This window comes from Myotis davidii, unplaced genomic scaffold, assembly GCF_000327345.1.
Source record: "Myotis davidii unplaced genomic scaffold, ASM32734v1 scaffold415, whole genome shotgun sequence".
In the NCBI taxonomy this organism is placed as follows: Eukaryota; Metazoa; Chordata; class Mammalia; order Chiroptera; family Vespertilionidae; genus Myotis; species Myotis davidii.
In genome coordinates this window covers 1,919,926-1,937,434 of record NW_006287951.1, presented here as the reverse complement: position 1 = coordinate 1,937,434, position 17,509 = coordinate 1,919,926, and the positions used below count along the sequence as shown (strand labels likewise).

At 52.8% G+C, this 17,509-nt stretch overlaps 1 protein-coding gene across 1 annotated transcript in view; it reads left to right on the top strand.

Moving 5' to 3' along the window:
- The window catches only part of SLCO2A1 (solute carrier organic anion transporter family member 2A1), a 37,835-nt gene extending 21,582 nt beyond the window's left edge, over positions 1 to 16,253 (top strand). Inside the window, exons 5-13 of the mRNA XM_015561357.1 lie at positions 1,381 to 1,517; positions 3,266 to 3,341; positions 3,995 to 4,159; positions 5,129 to 5,318; positions 7,119 to 7,284; positions 9,426 to 9,589; positions 11,753 to 11,817; positions 13,207 to 13,330; positions 14,271 to 16,253. Of these exons, the coding sequence (XP_015416843.1) occupies positions 1,381 to 1,517; positions 3,266 to 3,341; positions 3,995 to 4,159; positions 5,129 to 5,318; positions 7,119 to 7,284; positions 9,426 to 9,589; positions 11,753 to 11,817; positions 13,207 to 13,330; positions 14,271 to 14,391 (1,208 nt within the window). The 3' untranslated portion in view covers positions 14,392 to 16,253. The remainder of the gene's footprint in view (positions 1 to 1,380; positions 1,518 to 3,265; positions 3,342 to 3,994; positions 4,160 to 5,128; positions 5,319 to 7,118; positions 7,285 to 9,425; positions 9,590 to 11,752; positions 11,818 to 13,206; positions 13,331 to 14,270) is intronic.
- The last annotated feature ends 1,256 nt before the right edge of the window (positions 16,254 to 17,509 follow it).

The following is a 17,509-nucleotide window of genomic DNA, read 5'->3' as shown; positions in this document are numbered from 1 at the left end:
CACCTCCACCCCTTACTCCACCACACCCCCAGCCAATCAGGGCAGAAAGTGAAGCTTCAATTGCAAATGCTCACTGCCACTTGCTCATTCCTGTGCTCACTCCTGCTGTCTTTCAGACAGCCCGGAGCAGATGGCATGTGCCTCCCCTCCCAGGGCCCATGTTGGACTCTAGGAAGAAGCGGGGGTGCACTGCTGAAAAAAAGCACACACTTTCTAGCTTCAGGAATTTTTCAACTCAGGTTAGCTGTAGGAAAACCTTGAGACCTAGGGAAGTTGCCATCACAGCTGCCTGTCTTGGTGGTATTAAAATCATTCCCACCAGCCAGACGGTGTGGCTAGAAGACAGGTGTGAGCCACACCCTCAGGAATAACACCTCTACCTGTGCCGGGCACACAGATAAGAGCCTGCCCACCCCACAAAGAATATGGGCAGGTATTAAACCCGGCCATGCTGCCAGAACCCACAGACTCCTGTCTCCTGGTCCATCAGACCATGTCATCTGCGTGATGTCCTCTGCCTGTACTTCAAACCAAAGGGGGAAAGCCAGGCGGAGCTTCCTGCCTCAGGATCAAGCCATCTTTCACTGGCACTGCCTGCATTGGTTCCTGGCTCTTGGTTGACCAAAAGAATATCAACTGAACTCCCGGTCCACCAGGGACAGTGCCCAGAGATGCCTGTCAAGGTTTGGCTGAGGTCCATTCCGCTTCTTCTCCTTCCCTCCGTGCCTAGCTAGTTCCCTTACAAAGAGAAACACAATGGCAGACTCTTAGATGTGGATGGAGACTTGCCAGGAGAAAGCATCTCCTTTGGAGGCCAGGCAGCCCGCTCTGTGGATGTTGTCTCCTTGGGCTTCTGAGGATTATGCGGCTTGGGCAGCAATAGTCTTCGGTGGGTTAGAGCTCACGTTTGGACACCAGGAAGACATAGGTTTGAAATTGATCAGTAATCTTAACCTTGGACAAGGACATGGTTAACCGCTCTAAGATTCAATTTCCTGATTGGTTGGAAATGGGTGGAATAGCCCCTCCCTCATAGACTTACTGGGAGAACCCAGCAGGATAATAGACGTAAACATGTGGTCTAATGTCTGGCCCATGGTAAGCCTCAAGAGAGTTACTGCCAAGGATTGGGAGTAAAATAAGGTGAGGCCAAGGTTCTGATCCCTTCAGCCTGGGATTATCTGATGCTCTGCTTCATGTGCAGTGGCCTCCATTTTCTGGGAAGACCAGAATGGCCAGGATGGGGAATGTCATCTCAACCAAGGTTTTACCTCTTCTCCATAGTGAGGAGAAAATCCCCCTGATCAGAGAATTTCTTCCCAGTAAGGTGAGATCATGCATTCATTCAACAAACACTTGTGTCCTTTGCTTTCTCTTCAGCGTTAATTAACTTGAGCCCTGAAGACCCCCGATGGATTGGAGCCTGGTGGCTGGGTCTGCTCATTTCCTCGGCCTTCTTGATTTTCACCTCCTTCCCCTTTTTCTTCTTTCCTCGCACAATGTCCAGAGGAGTGGAGGTAAGGTTCTGAAAGCTCATAACTCTAGGTATAGGAGTTTAAGAAAGGGAGCGGAGGGTAGAAAATAAACAGATCTGAGAAGCTGCAACAAGTTAAGCAAGTTCTGAGTGAAATCTAAATAAGTCTCATGATGCAGGATTCTCAGAGGCCTTGAGAGGTCAGAGTGCTGGTGAATTTCCAAAAGATGATATTCCAACAGTGTGCCCTTCCCATGGTAGCATCCAGGGATGTAGTTAGGGAAACACTGAGCTCATCTAAAGTAAGATAAAAATAAAAGCTGAATATGTGACCTGGTGCACTTGACTTTTGCATTTCATAGGGCCCATCATGCCTGAAGGACTGAGTAAGAAGGGAGTTCTAATGCTTGAGTGTGAGGGTGGGTTGGGCGTAGATCATAGTTAAGTAGATTGACCTCCTACCCATCTTTCAGTCATGCCCATTGGGGAAAGAAATCAGGGAAGGATGAGAATGGAAAACAGAGATGAGAAGTCTGGGTATGGACTTTGATGGTGGGCTGATGGTTCTAAAACCTGTTTTGATCCCATGAAGCTCTGAGATGGGGCTACCAGTCAGGTGGCAACATGGTGGCTAGGTTGAGGATGGGATTTAGGAAGGAAGGAAGACTGGAAACCTGATGAGGCCAGTACAGAGACAGGGGATGACGGCTGAGGCCAGGACAGGCATAGACATTCTTTGAAAAGCAAAGGGCACCGGTGTTCGCAGGCGGTGCTGAGTTCTCAGCAGTGACGTGGATTGGAGGAGAAGAGAGGCTACAATTAGACCAAGGTTTTGAGCCAGACACAGAGCTCAGCGCTCAGCAATGCGGTGTATGAGATCTTGGCTCAGTCTTAGGAAGAGGGGGCAGAAGTAGGAAGATCTGGGCTTGTCTTGGGGAAAAATTTCAGAGGGCAACACCTCATGGTGGTTTTGGGGTCAAGCAAACCTGACTTTGAGCCTAGCTCTGCGAGTAATAAACTCAATGAGTGGTCTTAGGCATGTTTCCTTGTTTCTAAGTTTCTTCTCCTGTACAATCCGGGAGATAGAGGAGGTATCTCAGAGGAGGCTGTGAGGAGTGGGGCAGTGGCACGCGAGGCACAGTGCCCAACATGGAGTGAGCGCTGTGCCTGGTGATGAGTTTCCCTGGAGGACCCACACAGTGTCAGCACTCGGGGCCTTGCATGTGTGGTGGTGTAGAGCTTTAGCTGATGAGTTCGGAAGAAGTAGGCAGGCTCCCTGAGGAGGTATGCACAGAAAGTTCAGGCATAGGGCCAGCACAGAGCTTTGAGCAGGACTCAACTCTGGGCCCAGAAGGAAGAAGGGACTCCATACAGGAGACAGAAAAACAGAGCTGGAAACATACGTTCTAGACTACAGTGTCTCAGAAGCCCACGGCCCCTGGAATCTGAGGACAGGGAAGAAATGTAGCCATGACAGACAGGCAAAGGGTGAGATCCAGTCAGACCCTTTTTGGCATTAGTTGTGGGAAAGTTATATATGAAATAACATGCCCAGAGCCATCTTGGGAGGCATTGGCATGGCAGCATTCTGGTCAGCAGCCAAAGCACTGGACTCACTAAATGCAGGTGGCATTTAGTTCAAGACACATTCTCTGGACACCCTCCCATCACACCTGGGGTAGCTCACTGCTGCCCAGCCCTAAGCCACTGAGACCAGAAGGGTCAAGGGCCCAGGATTCATGGCTGCGGGGAGCCTGGGCCATTAACACTGATTTCCTTTGCTGCCTTCAGACGTCTACTGCCATGACAGACGAGGCGATGAACATGACAGTCAAGCCAAGAAGCTCTCTGGTGGATTTCATTAAACGTGAGTGACCCAGCAAAGCCCTGGGTGGGCTGGCTTGGTAGAGGGGCAAGCCAGGAGGGCCCAAGCCTATGAGGTATTGTGCATGAATTGGCCCACCTCACAGGAGGGGTTTTGCTAGGAGACACAGATTCAAGCAGAGCCAGCTCCACCCCATGTTCTCTCTCCTCCCTTTACATGGAGGTGAATGTTCCCACTGGTAGTCTTATTTCTATCTACCCACCTCCTGATTTCTTCCAGACACATTCTCATTTTATTTATTTATTTATTTATTTTTAAGTATGTTTTTATTGATTTCAGAGAGAGAGAGAAAGAAGCATTGATGAGAGAGAAACATCAATTGGCTGCCTCGTGCATGCCCCCTACTAGAGATCGCGCCTGCAACCCGGGCATGTGCCCTGTCCGGGAATCGAACCAGTGACCTCCTGATGCATGGAACGAAGCTCAGCCAACTGAGCCACACTGGCAGGCCATATTCTCATTTTATTTTACCCATGAGTATGTTGAGTGGGGGGTCTGAGAGGCTGTGTGGCCTTGGCTGGGCCACTGAACTCCTCAGTGCCCCAGACCCTGAGGAAGACAGGAGCGTGGTCTGGAGGGAGGAGGAACGACTGGGGCCCATGAAGGCCTGGCCCCTGATGGTTTTCTGTTTACAGGGTTTCCCCGCATCTTCCTGAGGCTCCTCATGAACCCTCTTTTCATGCTCGTGGTCCTGGCTCAGTGCAACTTCTCCTCCGTCATCGCCGGCCTCGCCACATTCCTCAACAAGTTCCTGGAGAAGCAGTATGGTGCCCCCACGGCCTATGCCAACTTCCTCATTGGTGAGTCCCGGCCAGACCAAACACAGACAGGAGCCAGAGGAGGACTTGCCCAAGACAAAGACGTTTAAGGACAATTTTCTTGCTTGGCAATGTAGAGTGCTCTGAACAAAATGCTAAGACCCTGTCATTCCAGGCAGGAGTGGGTGGGGGCAGGGGCTGCCTTCCTCCCTCTCAGGGGCTGGAGGCCTGACAGCCCTGAGACAGTAGGGGCAGCAGGGGAAAGAGAGAGCATCAATTTCAGGTAAAATGCTCCTGGTTCTGTTCCTTCTTCTCAGGGACTTGAATACATTTGCTTGGTAGGGAGTATGTGACCCAGGGACTCTGGGCTCTGGCTGCACTTTAGGCTCCTCTGGGAGCTTTAAATAATACAGATGCCCAGCCCCACCCTACCCCCTCAATACAGCAGAGTCTCTGGGTGGGGCTCAGCATTGAGTTTGTTTGCCAGTGAGGTTGAGAAGCACTGATGTGGTCCCACCAAGTATCCAAGTGAATTACCGAGCTCAGTCCACAGGTGCGTTTGACTATATAGATGGGGCACGGGGGTCAGGGTTCGAATCCCGACCCCTGTGTGGCCCTTGGATGTGACTTGACTTCTCTAGCTTAGGCCTCTGACTAGCAGGCAGCGGGCACCACCATAGCCTTGCTAACCTTGTGTGGTCACAGTTAGGATGCAGTGAGCGGTCAGGCAATGAAAGGCACTAAATAAATGCACATTCCACCCACATCCACACAAGGCCCCACTTCTTTCTTTATTCTTTGCACAGGTAGGGTAACCCTCTGGGTCAAGATAACTCTGTGGGTGTGCCTGGCACACAGTGAGTGCTCAGTGACTGTCAGGTATTGCTACTGTAATGGGACATCTCCAGTGCTCCTTCAGGAAGTTGTGCCCCTTCTTTGTGCTCGGTGTCTGTGCCCACACCCCCCACCCCCCCCAGGCCTGCGCACACAGACCCGCTTCTCTCTCTCCAGGTGCTGTGAACCTCCCCGCCGCAGCCTTGGGGATGCTGTTTGGAGGAATCCTCATGAAGCGTTTTGTGTTCTCTCTGCAAACCATCCCCCGGCTGGCTGCCACCATCATGACCATCTCCATTATCCTATGTACCCCTCTCTTCTTCATGGGATGCTCCACCCCAGTCGTGGCGGAGGTCTACCCACCTAGGTAACGGAAATGAGGGGAGAGACAGTACCCTTTGCTAAAGGCCAGAGCCTGGGTCCGGCTGCCATACCTCTTCCTTTCTGCCTTCTTAGCTCTCTTCTCTCTATCACTTCTTGACCTAATCTCTTACATGGATACTTAGAAAAGCAGGTCCTTGAATACCATGCTGAATTAGAAGAAGTCAGAGGGTCCTACGGGGCCGCCAGCAGTCAGGGTTAAGATTCTGTTTATTTTAAGAAACACCAAAAACTAATTAGTTTGGTTTCAGGGTGACTCTGTAGGGCTGTGAGCCTCAGGAACCAAGAAATAAGCTATGTTTGGCATCAGCTCTGTGCCAGCCAGAAGCAGAGTCTCACTGAACTGCTGAAGAAAGATGAGAGAAGGAGACCTGAAAAGATACGGAAAAGAACAATGAAAGTGATGGCAGACTTTTAAAATGAGGGCAGGTGACGTATACCTGTCCGTTTGCATAAAGCAACATGGTCCTAAGTTTTAAGTCGGGCTTCAGGTTCAGAAAGAACTTTAGAGGCTTGTGAAGGGAGCTTCTAGCTTTTTCCTGGGTGCTACCTTTCAAGCACCTCTTCTTTTAACTTTTGCCTAACGAGGTTACAACCTTGGGAGACGCCGTACCTTTCAGCCTCGGTGCTTTCTGTCTCTCTTTGAAATAACCTCTTCTGTTTTTGGTGGGGGAAGGAGAGCAGGGGTGTGGTTACTCAGGATGGGAAACCTCTGGTTTGTACTGGTCTTCTGCAGCCTGACTGTGGATTGAGAGAAGCTGAGAAGGCCCTGGGCCTTTGAGTGTCTTCACTGGGAGTTAGCGGGTTTTGTCATCCGTTCTGACGCAGCCCTTACTAGTTGGGGAAAGTTACTTATCTAATCTTCAAATCTTCAGTGTTCTTATCCATAAAAGGAGCATAATAATTATAGAATTATTGTGATGACGTGCGTGACAAACCCCTGGGCACAGTGCCTGGCGCATAAGAGAGGCCCCGTTAATGTTAACATCGTTAGTATAATTATTTGAGCAAAGCTCTGGACTGTGGTTTGTCAACCCTATCCCAGCCCTCCCTAAAGAAGATCATGAATATCGGGTAGGAGGAATGGCGGGAATGGTGAGATCATCCAGTGAAATCTCCTTGTTTGAGGCTCAGGAGGATGGAGGGCAAAGTCTCCATAGACCAGTGGTTTTCATTGTTACAAATTGAACATAATTAAAGCATAGTGATTAATCACAAAAACAATATGTCGTTATATATGTGTTTTCCGATGGTCTTAGGCGACGCCTGTGAAAGGGTCGTTTGACCCCCAAAGGGGTCGCGACCCACAGGTTGAGAACCACTGACATAGACCAAGGGACAGGAACCAGGTAGACCCCAGATTGCTTCAAGGAGCCCGGCCTGTCCCTCCGCCTGAGCCCAGGTGGAGGAGAAGGGAAGGGAAATGTGGCCTGCGACTTTTGTGCAGCATCTGCGCTCTCTCCCATCAAAGTCCTGCTTGGTTGTTTGTCTCGAGCACTTCTGCAGTGGCGGGGTTGGGGAGGGGGGGGTTTGCCAGCGGAGCCTTTCTGACTCGCAGCTGGTGGAGAGGGGCTTCTAGTAGCGTAAGAAACAGTGAGGTGCCATGAGCACCGACCAGCAGCCAATTCACCGTCGGCCCCAACAGGCGTAATTCATGGTGTTGCTGCCCCAGACGCACCGAGAGGCAGAGCGCACCAGCTGGGCGGGCACTCACACTGGGCCACAGTGAAGAGATGTTTCTCTGGTCTTGCTTTGTCTGAGTCCCTGTTTCCTGTTTTCCTGGCAGCACATCAAGTTCTATACACCCACAGCCTCCTGCCTGCCGCAGGGACTGCTCGTGCCCCGACTCCATCTTCCACCCGGTCTGTGGAGACAATGGGGTAGAGTACCTCTCCCCGTGCCACGCTGGCTGCAGGCACATCAACGTCAGCACCGTAACCTCCAAGCAACGGGTAAGGGCAGGAGGAGCCCCACCGGGTCCCTGAGCTCAGTGTGTGCCCTCATTCTGCACCTGGGCTCTGGGATGGGCAGGGCGCCACCCACACCATCCTCATTGCCTCCAGGCCACACCCGCCCTCTCTTTACCTCCCCTTCCCTAAGGTCATGACCAGATGCCTGCAGCCTAAAGTCAATTAAAGATTGGCCGATATTCAACAAATGCACATTCCTGAGGCTCGGAGTAGAAACCAGCCGAAGCACTCCTTCAGCAGAGACCTCCCAATCTCATCCTGGCGGGTCCTAATGGGCGTCTTTGGGTCCTGCGTCCTGGCCCTGTTGGAGAGCCAACATGGACCAGGCCCAGATAAGTCAAGGACACAGGGTCCTCTGGGATGTGGACCTGGAAGGTTAGAGTTGGAAGCAGCGATCAAGGGCATTAGGTTCACCCCCTCAGCTCCCAGGTGTGACCATACAACTGGCCTGAAGTCATGCAGTTATTTAGGGTCAGATCTGACTTTAGAACCCAGGACCCTGTCTCAGTCTGGGGACACATCTTCTCAAGGTCCTCTACCTCCTAGCCACCAGCCTTCCACACATGTAACCCACATTCGGTAGTTCACTTAGTGAGGTCCTATCAGCCCTTTGAGTGCTAGGGCTCCTGGCCTTCTAGGATCAGCCAGCTGCAAACTAACTTGAGTCATCTGTTCAGTTTTTCAACAAACAATGGACACCTGGCACAGCCATGCATGCTGAGGATTTAGTGTGAACCCATCCGACAAGGTTTCTGCTCCCATGCAGTTTGAATTCTATCGAATAAATGCACAAGATCGTTTTAGAAAGTAGCTCATGCCATCAAGAGAGTTAATGGACAGAGTGTGCCTGAGGGCCTCCCTGAGGAGGTGACATTAGGACTCAACCACCAGAAGAAAACCCTACGAAGACCTGAGGGTGAAGTATTTGCACTAAAGGAACAGCAAGCACCAAGCCCCAGGGCATGGCTGAGCTGGATGTAGGAGAAATGAGAGATGCCAAGGTTGGTGCCAGGCCAGGGAGCAGGCAGGGGCCAGAACCAGACAGGCCAGGTTTAGGAGTTGGGTATTCTTTTTCCTTAGAGCACTAGGGGCCCAGAGGTGCAGTTCCCCTAAGGAGTGGAATGCACCTTCTGCCCCTAAGCCTGTGTGGAGGTCATGGGCAAGGCTAGCCCCCACTTCCCATCCTCCTCTCTAAGGATAAGGGAGGCTGCTTCCACGGCCACCTCTGTGGGCAGAGGTGCGTGAGTCTCAGAGCGAGGACAAGGAGCTTGGACAAGATGTTCTCTCAGCTGCCTTCTAGCCGGAGGAATCTGTGGTGGCCTCTGTGGTTTCCTTGTTTTCATTTACATACCTCTGACTCACCTACTTCCAGAAAGAATCCTGACAAGTTTCAAATAGTAATAAATCATCATCCCTTAGCATAATATCAAGAAAAAAATAGTAAGTTATAAGAAAATGGTCATAGGCACTGCAGGTACCTCACTGTAAGTTATAAGAAAATGGTCATAGGCACTCCCCATCAGACACTGCAATACGGGGAGTAAAGACCATGCGGGCAGTGGCTCAGTTGTACAATAGTGTTGACCGTATGGGCTTTCCGGCTTGAGACAGGACTTCCTTCCCAGCCTGTACAGACAGGAGGAATTCCTTTCTGGCAAAGGCCTGACAGATGAAGAGCTTAGTGGATTCTATTGTGTGTTCTTCGTTGTCTCACCCTGTTTATACCTTCCTAAGCCTCCCTGCAATGAACACACACACAGCATAAACAGTAACCCACAAAGCCCATGGGGTAGCCTGGCCCAGGGAAGAGCCCTCCCACTCCTTGGTCCCAAGCCAGGTGGGCCTTGCCTGGCAGTGGAATCCTGCACATACGGAAGCGGGTGCACCTGCTGGAGGAGCCCAGCCCACACTGGACAGGGGTCAGGGGTGGGGTCCATGGGGTACCTTGAAACCCTCAGCTGACCTCTCCAGCCTCTGAATCCAGCCCCACCCAGCTCCTCGGGGGACCCAGAAGGCAGAGGGGTTGAAACCTGAGGGACTGTCTGGCAAGAGCTGGTGCAGGTGTTTGATGTGTGCGCAAGCAAAGTAATGGCATTTTCTCTTTTTTCCTCTCCTTTTTCAAGATCTATTTGAACTGCAGCTGTGTGACCGGGGGATCTGCTTCAGCAAAGTCAGGATCGTGCCCCATCCCCTGCGCCCACTTCCTGCTCCCGTCCACCTTCCTCATCTCCTTCGTGTCCCTCATCGCCTGCATCTCCCACAATCCCCTCTACATGATGGTTCTGCGGTGAGTGCACCTCTCCTTCCCCGCGTTTGCCTTTTCTTTGTGCCCAGATGCCCACTGATCTCTCCTCCCTTTCCTGGTCCTCAGAGGCCTTTGAACATGATGTACAATGTTCTTTGGGTGAAATTGGGAGATGATGCTAACGACAGTGCTGGGCCCCACCTGTGCCAGGCTCTGTGCAGAGCTCCTCGCTGCGTTGCCTCCTCCCCCAGCTCTGTGAGCACCTCCATTCTGCACATGGGGAGACCACTAACCCAGGAGGGCAGAGCCAGGAACAGCCGAGCCACATGCGAAAGCCAGGCTGCCTGACTCCATGCTGTGGAAATACCTGGAGATTCACTTATTTCTAAATCCTGAAAGAACTGAGAGGAGGGAGGCGAGTTCAGTTGGACATATGAAATCGGGGACGGAAAATCAGGAGAGTTCCAGAGATAGATGAGGGCTATGGAAAAAGATGGGAATGATAAAAGTCTAGTGTGCTAGGAGCCAAAACTAAGTCCTCAGGTCAGAAGAGGGAGGTTGGCCAAGGCAGGAGGGGAGGGCAGAGGTGTCCCATTACAGTGGCAGTTAAATGTCTCTGAGGTTTTGATAGGGAATGACCCTTTCCTCACCTCACTCTCTGCAAAGGAGAAAACTTTCCAACCAAGTTCACCTAACCCACCCCGGCCTGCCTCCCCCCTGTCCTCACCTGCCTCACAAGTAGAGAGGGAGGGAAAACCATGGGATTTACATACTGGGGTACAGGGTCCAAGGCCCAGCTCTGCCATACACTGGTTGAATGTCCTTGGGTGTTGCCAACTTCGCTGAGTCTCAATTTTCTCATTTATGGAAGGAGGTTAGTGATGTTGACCTCAAAGGATTGGTGTCAGGATTATATGGTAAATACCTTTGTAAATACAAGGTGCTCTACATATTGGCTAATAATCACTATTAACCTAATAATAATAATAATAATAATAATAACAACAGCTAGCGAGGTACCAATGACCTATTTTCCCCAAAAGCCTAGAAGCTAAGGAGGAAGCAGAAGCAGCCACTTGTCAGGATCTGGGGTTTTGCCCTCTTTACAAGTTCGCTTGCCAACTACCGAGCTCCTGTTTCTGCTGCTGTTTCAAGGATGCTGGCAGAAGACAGGAGACTCCGGGTCAAAGGGAAAGGACTTTGCTACTCATAGCACAGCAAGCAGCATGGACCTCATGCTGCACCATCCATCCTTGCCCCTCAAGTCCTAGGGGGTGACATGGAGGGGCCCAGGAGTATGTGTCACATGCAGGGGGTTTATGTCACAGCTGAGGAAGGCTGCACTTGGGAGAGCCACCGCTTCTATAGACCAAGCCTGCTCTTGGTCTAGGGCACTGGTTGGCAAACTGCGGGTCGGCAAACCGTGGCTCGTGAGCCACATGCAGCTCTTTGGCCCCTTGAGTGTGGCTCTTCCACAAAATACTGACTTCTGCGCATGGGCCACGAAGTTTCAATCGCACTATGTGTGCGCGCCCGCACATGGTATTTTGTGGAAGAGCCACACTCAAGGGGCCAAAGAGCCGCATGTGGCTCGCGAGCCATGGTTTGCCGACCACGGGTCTAGGAGGTTTTACCTCGTGCTTCAGGGTTGCCCCTGGCAACCATGACCCTGTTAAGTGGTCCGGGACAAGAGCAGTCAGGAGTGTGTGTAGATCCTTAAGACTGTGTAGGGATTCTCAGAGCTCACGGCATAGTGCTTCTCCTAACACCATCGTCCCCCTCTTTTCCACCACTCCCCATCCAGTGCATTCCAAGGACCGCCACTTTCACCTACGGCCCTTGTAGGGGTTCCCTTCTTGCACCCCAAGTCAGATGGACCAGGGTAGATGCTCTAACCCTAAGAAAGATCTGTGGGTGGCCATGATGAGGAGATGCCCCTCCCTTCGTGGCGTCTGATTCTTAGGTCTGGGGTGGGGCCTGAGAATATGAATTTCTAACAAGTTCACAATGATGCTGATACTGCTGGTCCAGAGATCAAGCTTTCAGAACCATTGATACCAAGGACAGAAGCATGGGCTGTGGGGGATCCAGTCTGCCAGTGGCTCATCCGGCTTCATGAGGGCAGGTTCTGACGGAGGCTGGCTGCCCCTGACTGAGGGGAGGCACGGCCAGAGTCCTCCGCTCATCTCCTGTTTTCCTTTTCAGCGTGGTGAACCAGGAAGAAAAGTCGTTTGCCATTGGGGTACAGTTCTTGCTAATGCGCCTGCTGGGTAAGTGTCTGAGACACCCCCTTCCAGAGGCATGGCCCCGGGACATCTGAGGGCAATGGGGTGCAGGGCGGGGATGGGGAAGTCCTCTCTCATCTCTGTTGTGATGAGAGAAGCTGTGCATGATCAATACAACCCCAAATGTCAAAACACTATGTGGGCAGTTTCCTTGGTACTTGTGGTTAAGAAAGAGTTCATCTATGGCGTTCATTCCCAACTAAATTATGTAAGAAAAGGGAAAAGCAGACACAACTGAGCAGACCTAATAGAGAATTGAAAGCGGGTATTTTTTTAACCTCTCTCTGAGAACTCACCATCAGAACACAACCTTGTATTTTTGTCCCAGCCAGACTGGTAGCTGAGCTCAGCCCTGGTTTCCCTCCCGTTTTACAAAATGCACTCCCACTGCCATTCACAAATGTTCCTCGGTGCATGCGGGGTCCAGTGCGAGCAGCCCAGAGCCCGCGGAGAAATGGGGCAGTGCACACGTGACCAATAGTGCCCACAGGAGGGCGAGCGGCCTTCAGGAGCAGGGCACACACCAGCCCTCCCTGGTGCACGGACCGGAGCAGGGACGTGCGTGGGTCTCACCCCACATTGCAGGCTCATCCCCAGACTGTTTATGCTGAACTGTCCCTTCTCAACACATCCGGGCACTAGGTAAACGAGGCACTGATACGGAGAACCTTGCAGGCTAAGGAAGGAAAGGGACCAGGTTCAACTGGTACAGCGGTTCTCAACCTGTGGGTCGCGACCATCGGAAAACACATACAGCATATCAGATATCTACATTACGATTCATAACAGTAGCAAAATTACAGTTATGAAGGAGCAACAAAAATAATTTTATGTTTGGAGGTCACCACAACATGAGGAACTGTATTAAAGGGTTGCGGCATTAGGAAGGTTGAGAGCCACTGGTAGGACCTAGCGGGTGAGCACTGCAGCGGGGAGTGTGGCAACTGCAGCGGAGGGACTTCAGTTACTATCGAGGGTACTTTCTGACCCCAAACGCTGAGCTTCACAGAGCCTCTGCGCATTCCTACCCGGGAGCCAGGTCGGCACTTGGCCCTGCAGCGCCTTCCATTATCATTATCGTTCTGGGGAGTGTCGGGGTGTGACCTCCTGGGCCACCTGAGTGGGAGCCCTTGCAGGGCCCTCACTGACTGAGATTGGGTGAGGTGCTCAGATGGTGAAGCATGAACCAGCTTCACAGAAAGCTCATCTGCTTCCCAAGGGTATAGTGATTCCTAGAGGCAGGTCAGAGCTGTACTCACACCTGTAACATGCAGGGTGTGGGGCAGGGAGGGCTGGCTCCCCACCCTGCCAGGCATCTCTGCCGGCAGCTCCATGTGACCTGAGCTCTCTGAACTCTCTTCCGGTTGATGCCAGCCTGGCTGCCCTCTCCAGCCCTCTATGGCCTCACCATCGACTACTCCTGCATCCGGTGGAACTTGCAGTGCTCAGGGCGGCGAGGGGCCTGCGCCTACTACAACAACGATGCTCTCCGAGACAGGTGAGGGCCAACACGTCGTGTGTCAAGGAGGCCAGGCCCCAGACCCCAGGCCCGAGCAAAGGGCCATCATCTGTTCTGGTGGCTGTTGTGGGGGCTGTCAGGCTTCCGAGGGAGAAGACCAGAGGGGAACTGCCATAGTCAGGGAGCAGGGGCCACTGGTGATGGGCATCTCAGGGCTTGCAGAGAGCCAACCAAGTCACAAGACTTGGGGCTACTCTGATGTGATCTCCCAACCTGGGATCCCCAAGACCCTTGAGAGGGAGGGACAGCAGCAGAAAGAAGTGTGTCCAAGGGAAAGGGGATGGTTGGAGTCCAAGGGCGAGGCTGTGACTGTGGAATGGTGATGCCCAGCCAGCCTGTCACTGCTCACAAAGAGGTGGCCCCATCACAGCTCCTAGGAGAGGTCAAGGGCAGGCGGGTCCAAACTGCCTCTGTGGGTCTGAGCCCAGCGACAGTGCCACTGAGTTCTGTACCCCTTCCAGCCACCTTACCTGCTGCCATCACCACACAGACCAGAAACAGGGAGGAGAGTGGGCTTGAGGGGGATGGGGGGGCTAGAAACGGTGTCGAGTGAAACAGAAGGCCAGGAGGGGGTGGACCAGGAGGGCAGTGAGAAGGTGCCCTTCTTCTGGCTTGCTGGGAGGAAAGGACCTTCAGGGCTGGCTGGGCAGCAGTGTTCCTTTGGCCCTCTAGGGGGCGGCGGTGCAAGGACAGGGCCACTGGATGAGGCTCAGCCTGCTCACAGGGAGGCTTGGACCCTTGCGGATCAAAGGAATGGGGAAAATGGTCAACACCTAGGTGGTGACAGATCCTTACCTGAGTCATGACGACACATTCCCTGGACCGCTGGGAGAATGACGCTGCTCTTCCTGTTGGCCTTGGGGCGCAGGCTACAGAGCCTCCACAGCCCCTCAACCGTCCTGTGTCCTCCTGCCCACAGGTACCTGGGCCTGCAGGTGGGCTACAAGGTGCTGGGCACGCTGCTGCTCTTCTTCATCAGCTGGCGGGTGAAGAAGAACAAGGAGTACAATATTAAAGGGAAGGCCGCGGGCCTCATCTGAGCGCCTCATCTGAGCCTTGGCCCTTGGCCTGGCACTTCTGGCTCCAGAGCGTGGACCTGCCCTTCCATGCCTGCCTGTATTTACTAATATTAACATGTCATTTCCTTTTTGTTTTTTAAATAAGAAAACAGCCCCAGTCACCATTTGCCTTCCCTGCCTCCTCCCAAAGGCTCCCACTCAGGCTTACTGTGCTCCTGGGCTGGGTGGGCACAGAGCTGCAGGGCTGGGTCTTCACTGGCTCCTTGGGAGGGACCCACATGCCCATGTGCCCCTCAGTGCTGGGTCCTCCAGAGAGGATGCCCCCGAGGCAGCCCTGACCAGTCCTGTGGGGAGGGAATGGGGATTCCTAAGTGGAGAGAGAAAAGGGGTATCTACCCAGAGAAAGGAGGGAGTGGGCTGAGTGGGCTAGGGGATGGGGGAGCCTGGCTGTAGCCCCCTTTGCATCTGGGTTCAGCATCAGCACAGAACACAAGAGGGGCTGGCTCCCCTGCTCTCAGGCCCTCCTTCCTGCTCCCAGAGGCCATTGGGGAGCTGCCATGTTGGGAAGTTCAGCCAGCTGGTCCCCTCCAGTTACCACACTCGGGCACTAGAGCAGGGACCCAGACACCCGAGAATAGGCCTTCCAGATACGGTCCACATTAATTCTGGGCCCTTCTGTACCTGGGCCCGTGCCTGTTTGTCTCTGTCTATCTGGGGGGATATTTCAAACTACGAAAGCCACACCACCGTGAAGGCCCGAGGAAGGCTGCGCAATGGTCCTGCTGCCCAGCCTCCCACCCCCACAGTGTGGGGACACGACCCCTCATCTCAGAGGGGTGGGAGGACCCTCTGCCCGTTTCCCTGGGAGCAGATGAGGCAGCTTCCCACGGGCTTCCCTGTCCGAACTTCAGATGCCACAGAATAAAGAGAGGCAGCCCAGATGTCAGCAAAGCCGGTGACAAAGCTGCCCAGCTGGGTGGTGAGCTGCAGCCCACAAAACAGAGGCTGGCGAGGTGGACTTCCGTGGTTTCACACACACTTGTTTTCATCAATGTTTTCTCGCCTCATCTCACTGCCTTCAGAGATGGCGCCCTCTATGGCCTGAGTCGATACTGCAGCCGTGCGGTAGAGGTTCAGCGTTAGAGCCAACACAGGAGGCCTTCCACCCACAAATATATGTGTTGGACTCCGAGCGGGGCAGTGCTAGTACAGGGTTCTCCACCGAGCTTCACTGGGATCCCACCTGCCCTCTCTCCATCCACACGAGGGCCTCCTCCCAGAGTGTGCAGCGGGGGGAACGGGGAAGGCACAGCAAAGATCCGGAGATTGTCAACAGGACCTTGGCCGTCCAGGGTGCCCAGACTGACCCTGCGCCTGGCCATTTGCCAGACAGAGGCCTGGCTGCACCGTGTCCTCTGGGCGGCTGGGCACTGGTCACTGCCACATGTGCATCTCTTGAGGCCACTCCTCATGGAAGACTCCTCCAGGAACATATCAGAAGCGACCTCTGCAAAGGCCAGAAAATTGTGTCAATGGCCAAACTGCCAGGAGACTGAACTCGGTGAAAGCCACGATCACAGCAGCCTTATTTCCAAAGCCACCAGCCTTATTTCCAAAGACGTCACTCAGGAAGGGAGGCTCCACGCAACTTCGGGGGCCAGGTTCAGCGTTTAAAGTGGTCCTGCTTGGAAAATGAGTCCCTGCAACTAACCCTGGTCTTTCTTGCCGCAATATACGTTCTGAAGGCACTGCCGTCCGCTGAGTTCATGAACAGCGAATGCCAGCCTTCAGATTCTGGAAGATCAGTCGCCCTCCCAAGCCTTTATTCTATGGTGATGTTGCTATTAATATATTATAATTTTGCTATTGACGTAAGTTGGTCATGAATTTGCACTGTCGTGTGTATCTGTCAGAGAGCAGGCAGAACCTGCACCTTCTGGCCAGAGGACCCTCAGGGGTCCATGGTCATGGGGATCAGAAATAATGCAACTCTCAACCCATCAGCCTGGTACCAAGCAGATAGCAGGTGCTTCTTGCTCCCTCAGTGACATCCTGCAGGTAACTAACTGTCAAAGGCCCATAGTGCTGGGCTCTCAGAAGGCCTGATCCAGGCCCTTGAGTTAATTTCCAGAAGTGGGTTTGTCATGAACAGCTAAGTCCATAATATAAAACAGAATTAATATCATAATCATCATTGATCACTTGGTCGCAGCCAATACTACCACTCCCAAATCTTTCCTCCCAACTGCCAGCGGGGAATATGGTGTCGCCTTCATTCCACTTCTACAGCAAAGCTTAACACACTTCCTTGAGTGCCAGACTCTCACAGAGGATGCTGTTAAAATGCAGATTTCTAACCTCCTCCACCCATCGTCAGAGTCTATTTATGGGTGTCTGAGGGGGACCCAGGCGTGGCACTTTAACTGGATCCTTGTGTTGGGCTGATGTGGGTGATGTGAAACCCTGTGTGGCAGGTCCACAGTGCAGCCCCGCTTTGGGGATGCCCACGTGTGCTTAGGCCACTGAGAAATTTGATAGGTCTTTGGTGAGCTCAAATGGGAGTGAGGGATGACAAGGTGAAGGTGTGGGAAGCCTCGGACTGACCTGTGGGCAAAGTCACAAACAATTCCCAGCTTAGAGGGCATAGTCCTCTTAGCATAATTAGGCTTGGCCTTAGGAGGCTCCCTAGATCTTATCTGGGGAGCTAATGGGGGAGGAAGTGCAGGAAGTAAACAAGTGAAACTCACAACAAAAACAAGTGAAACTCACAAGAACTGTGTAACTATGGTAACCACTACCTTGTTTACCTCTCACTATAAAATAAAGGCTCAGCTTGCCTTGGGATCTCTCTCTCTGTGGCCTCAGCCAGGCACAGGGAAGATCCACGGAGACTAAGGAGAGCTAGAGAGTTCTGAACGCTGTCCCCGTGTAAAACATTCTTCGCCGACTCCGTCCACACTTTGGGAACCCCTGGATCTGCTGGGGCTGGCCCCCAGCATGAAGGGGTACCAACAAATCTGATTTCCTGAAGGGCTGCAGTCAGGAGCTAGTGGGCATGTAACACAGTCCAAGAGCTCACATTTATTGTATTGGGCTCTTACCAATACTGAGAGTGGGATTCTCACTCTCCAAGCTTGAG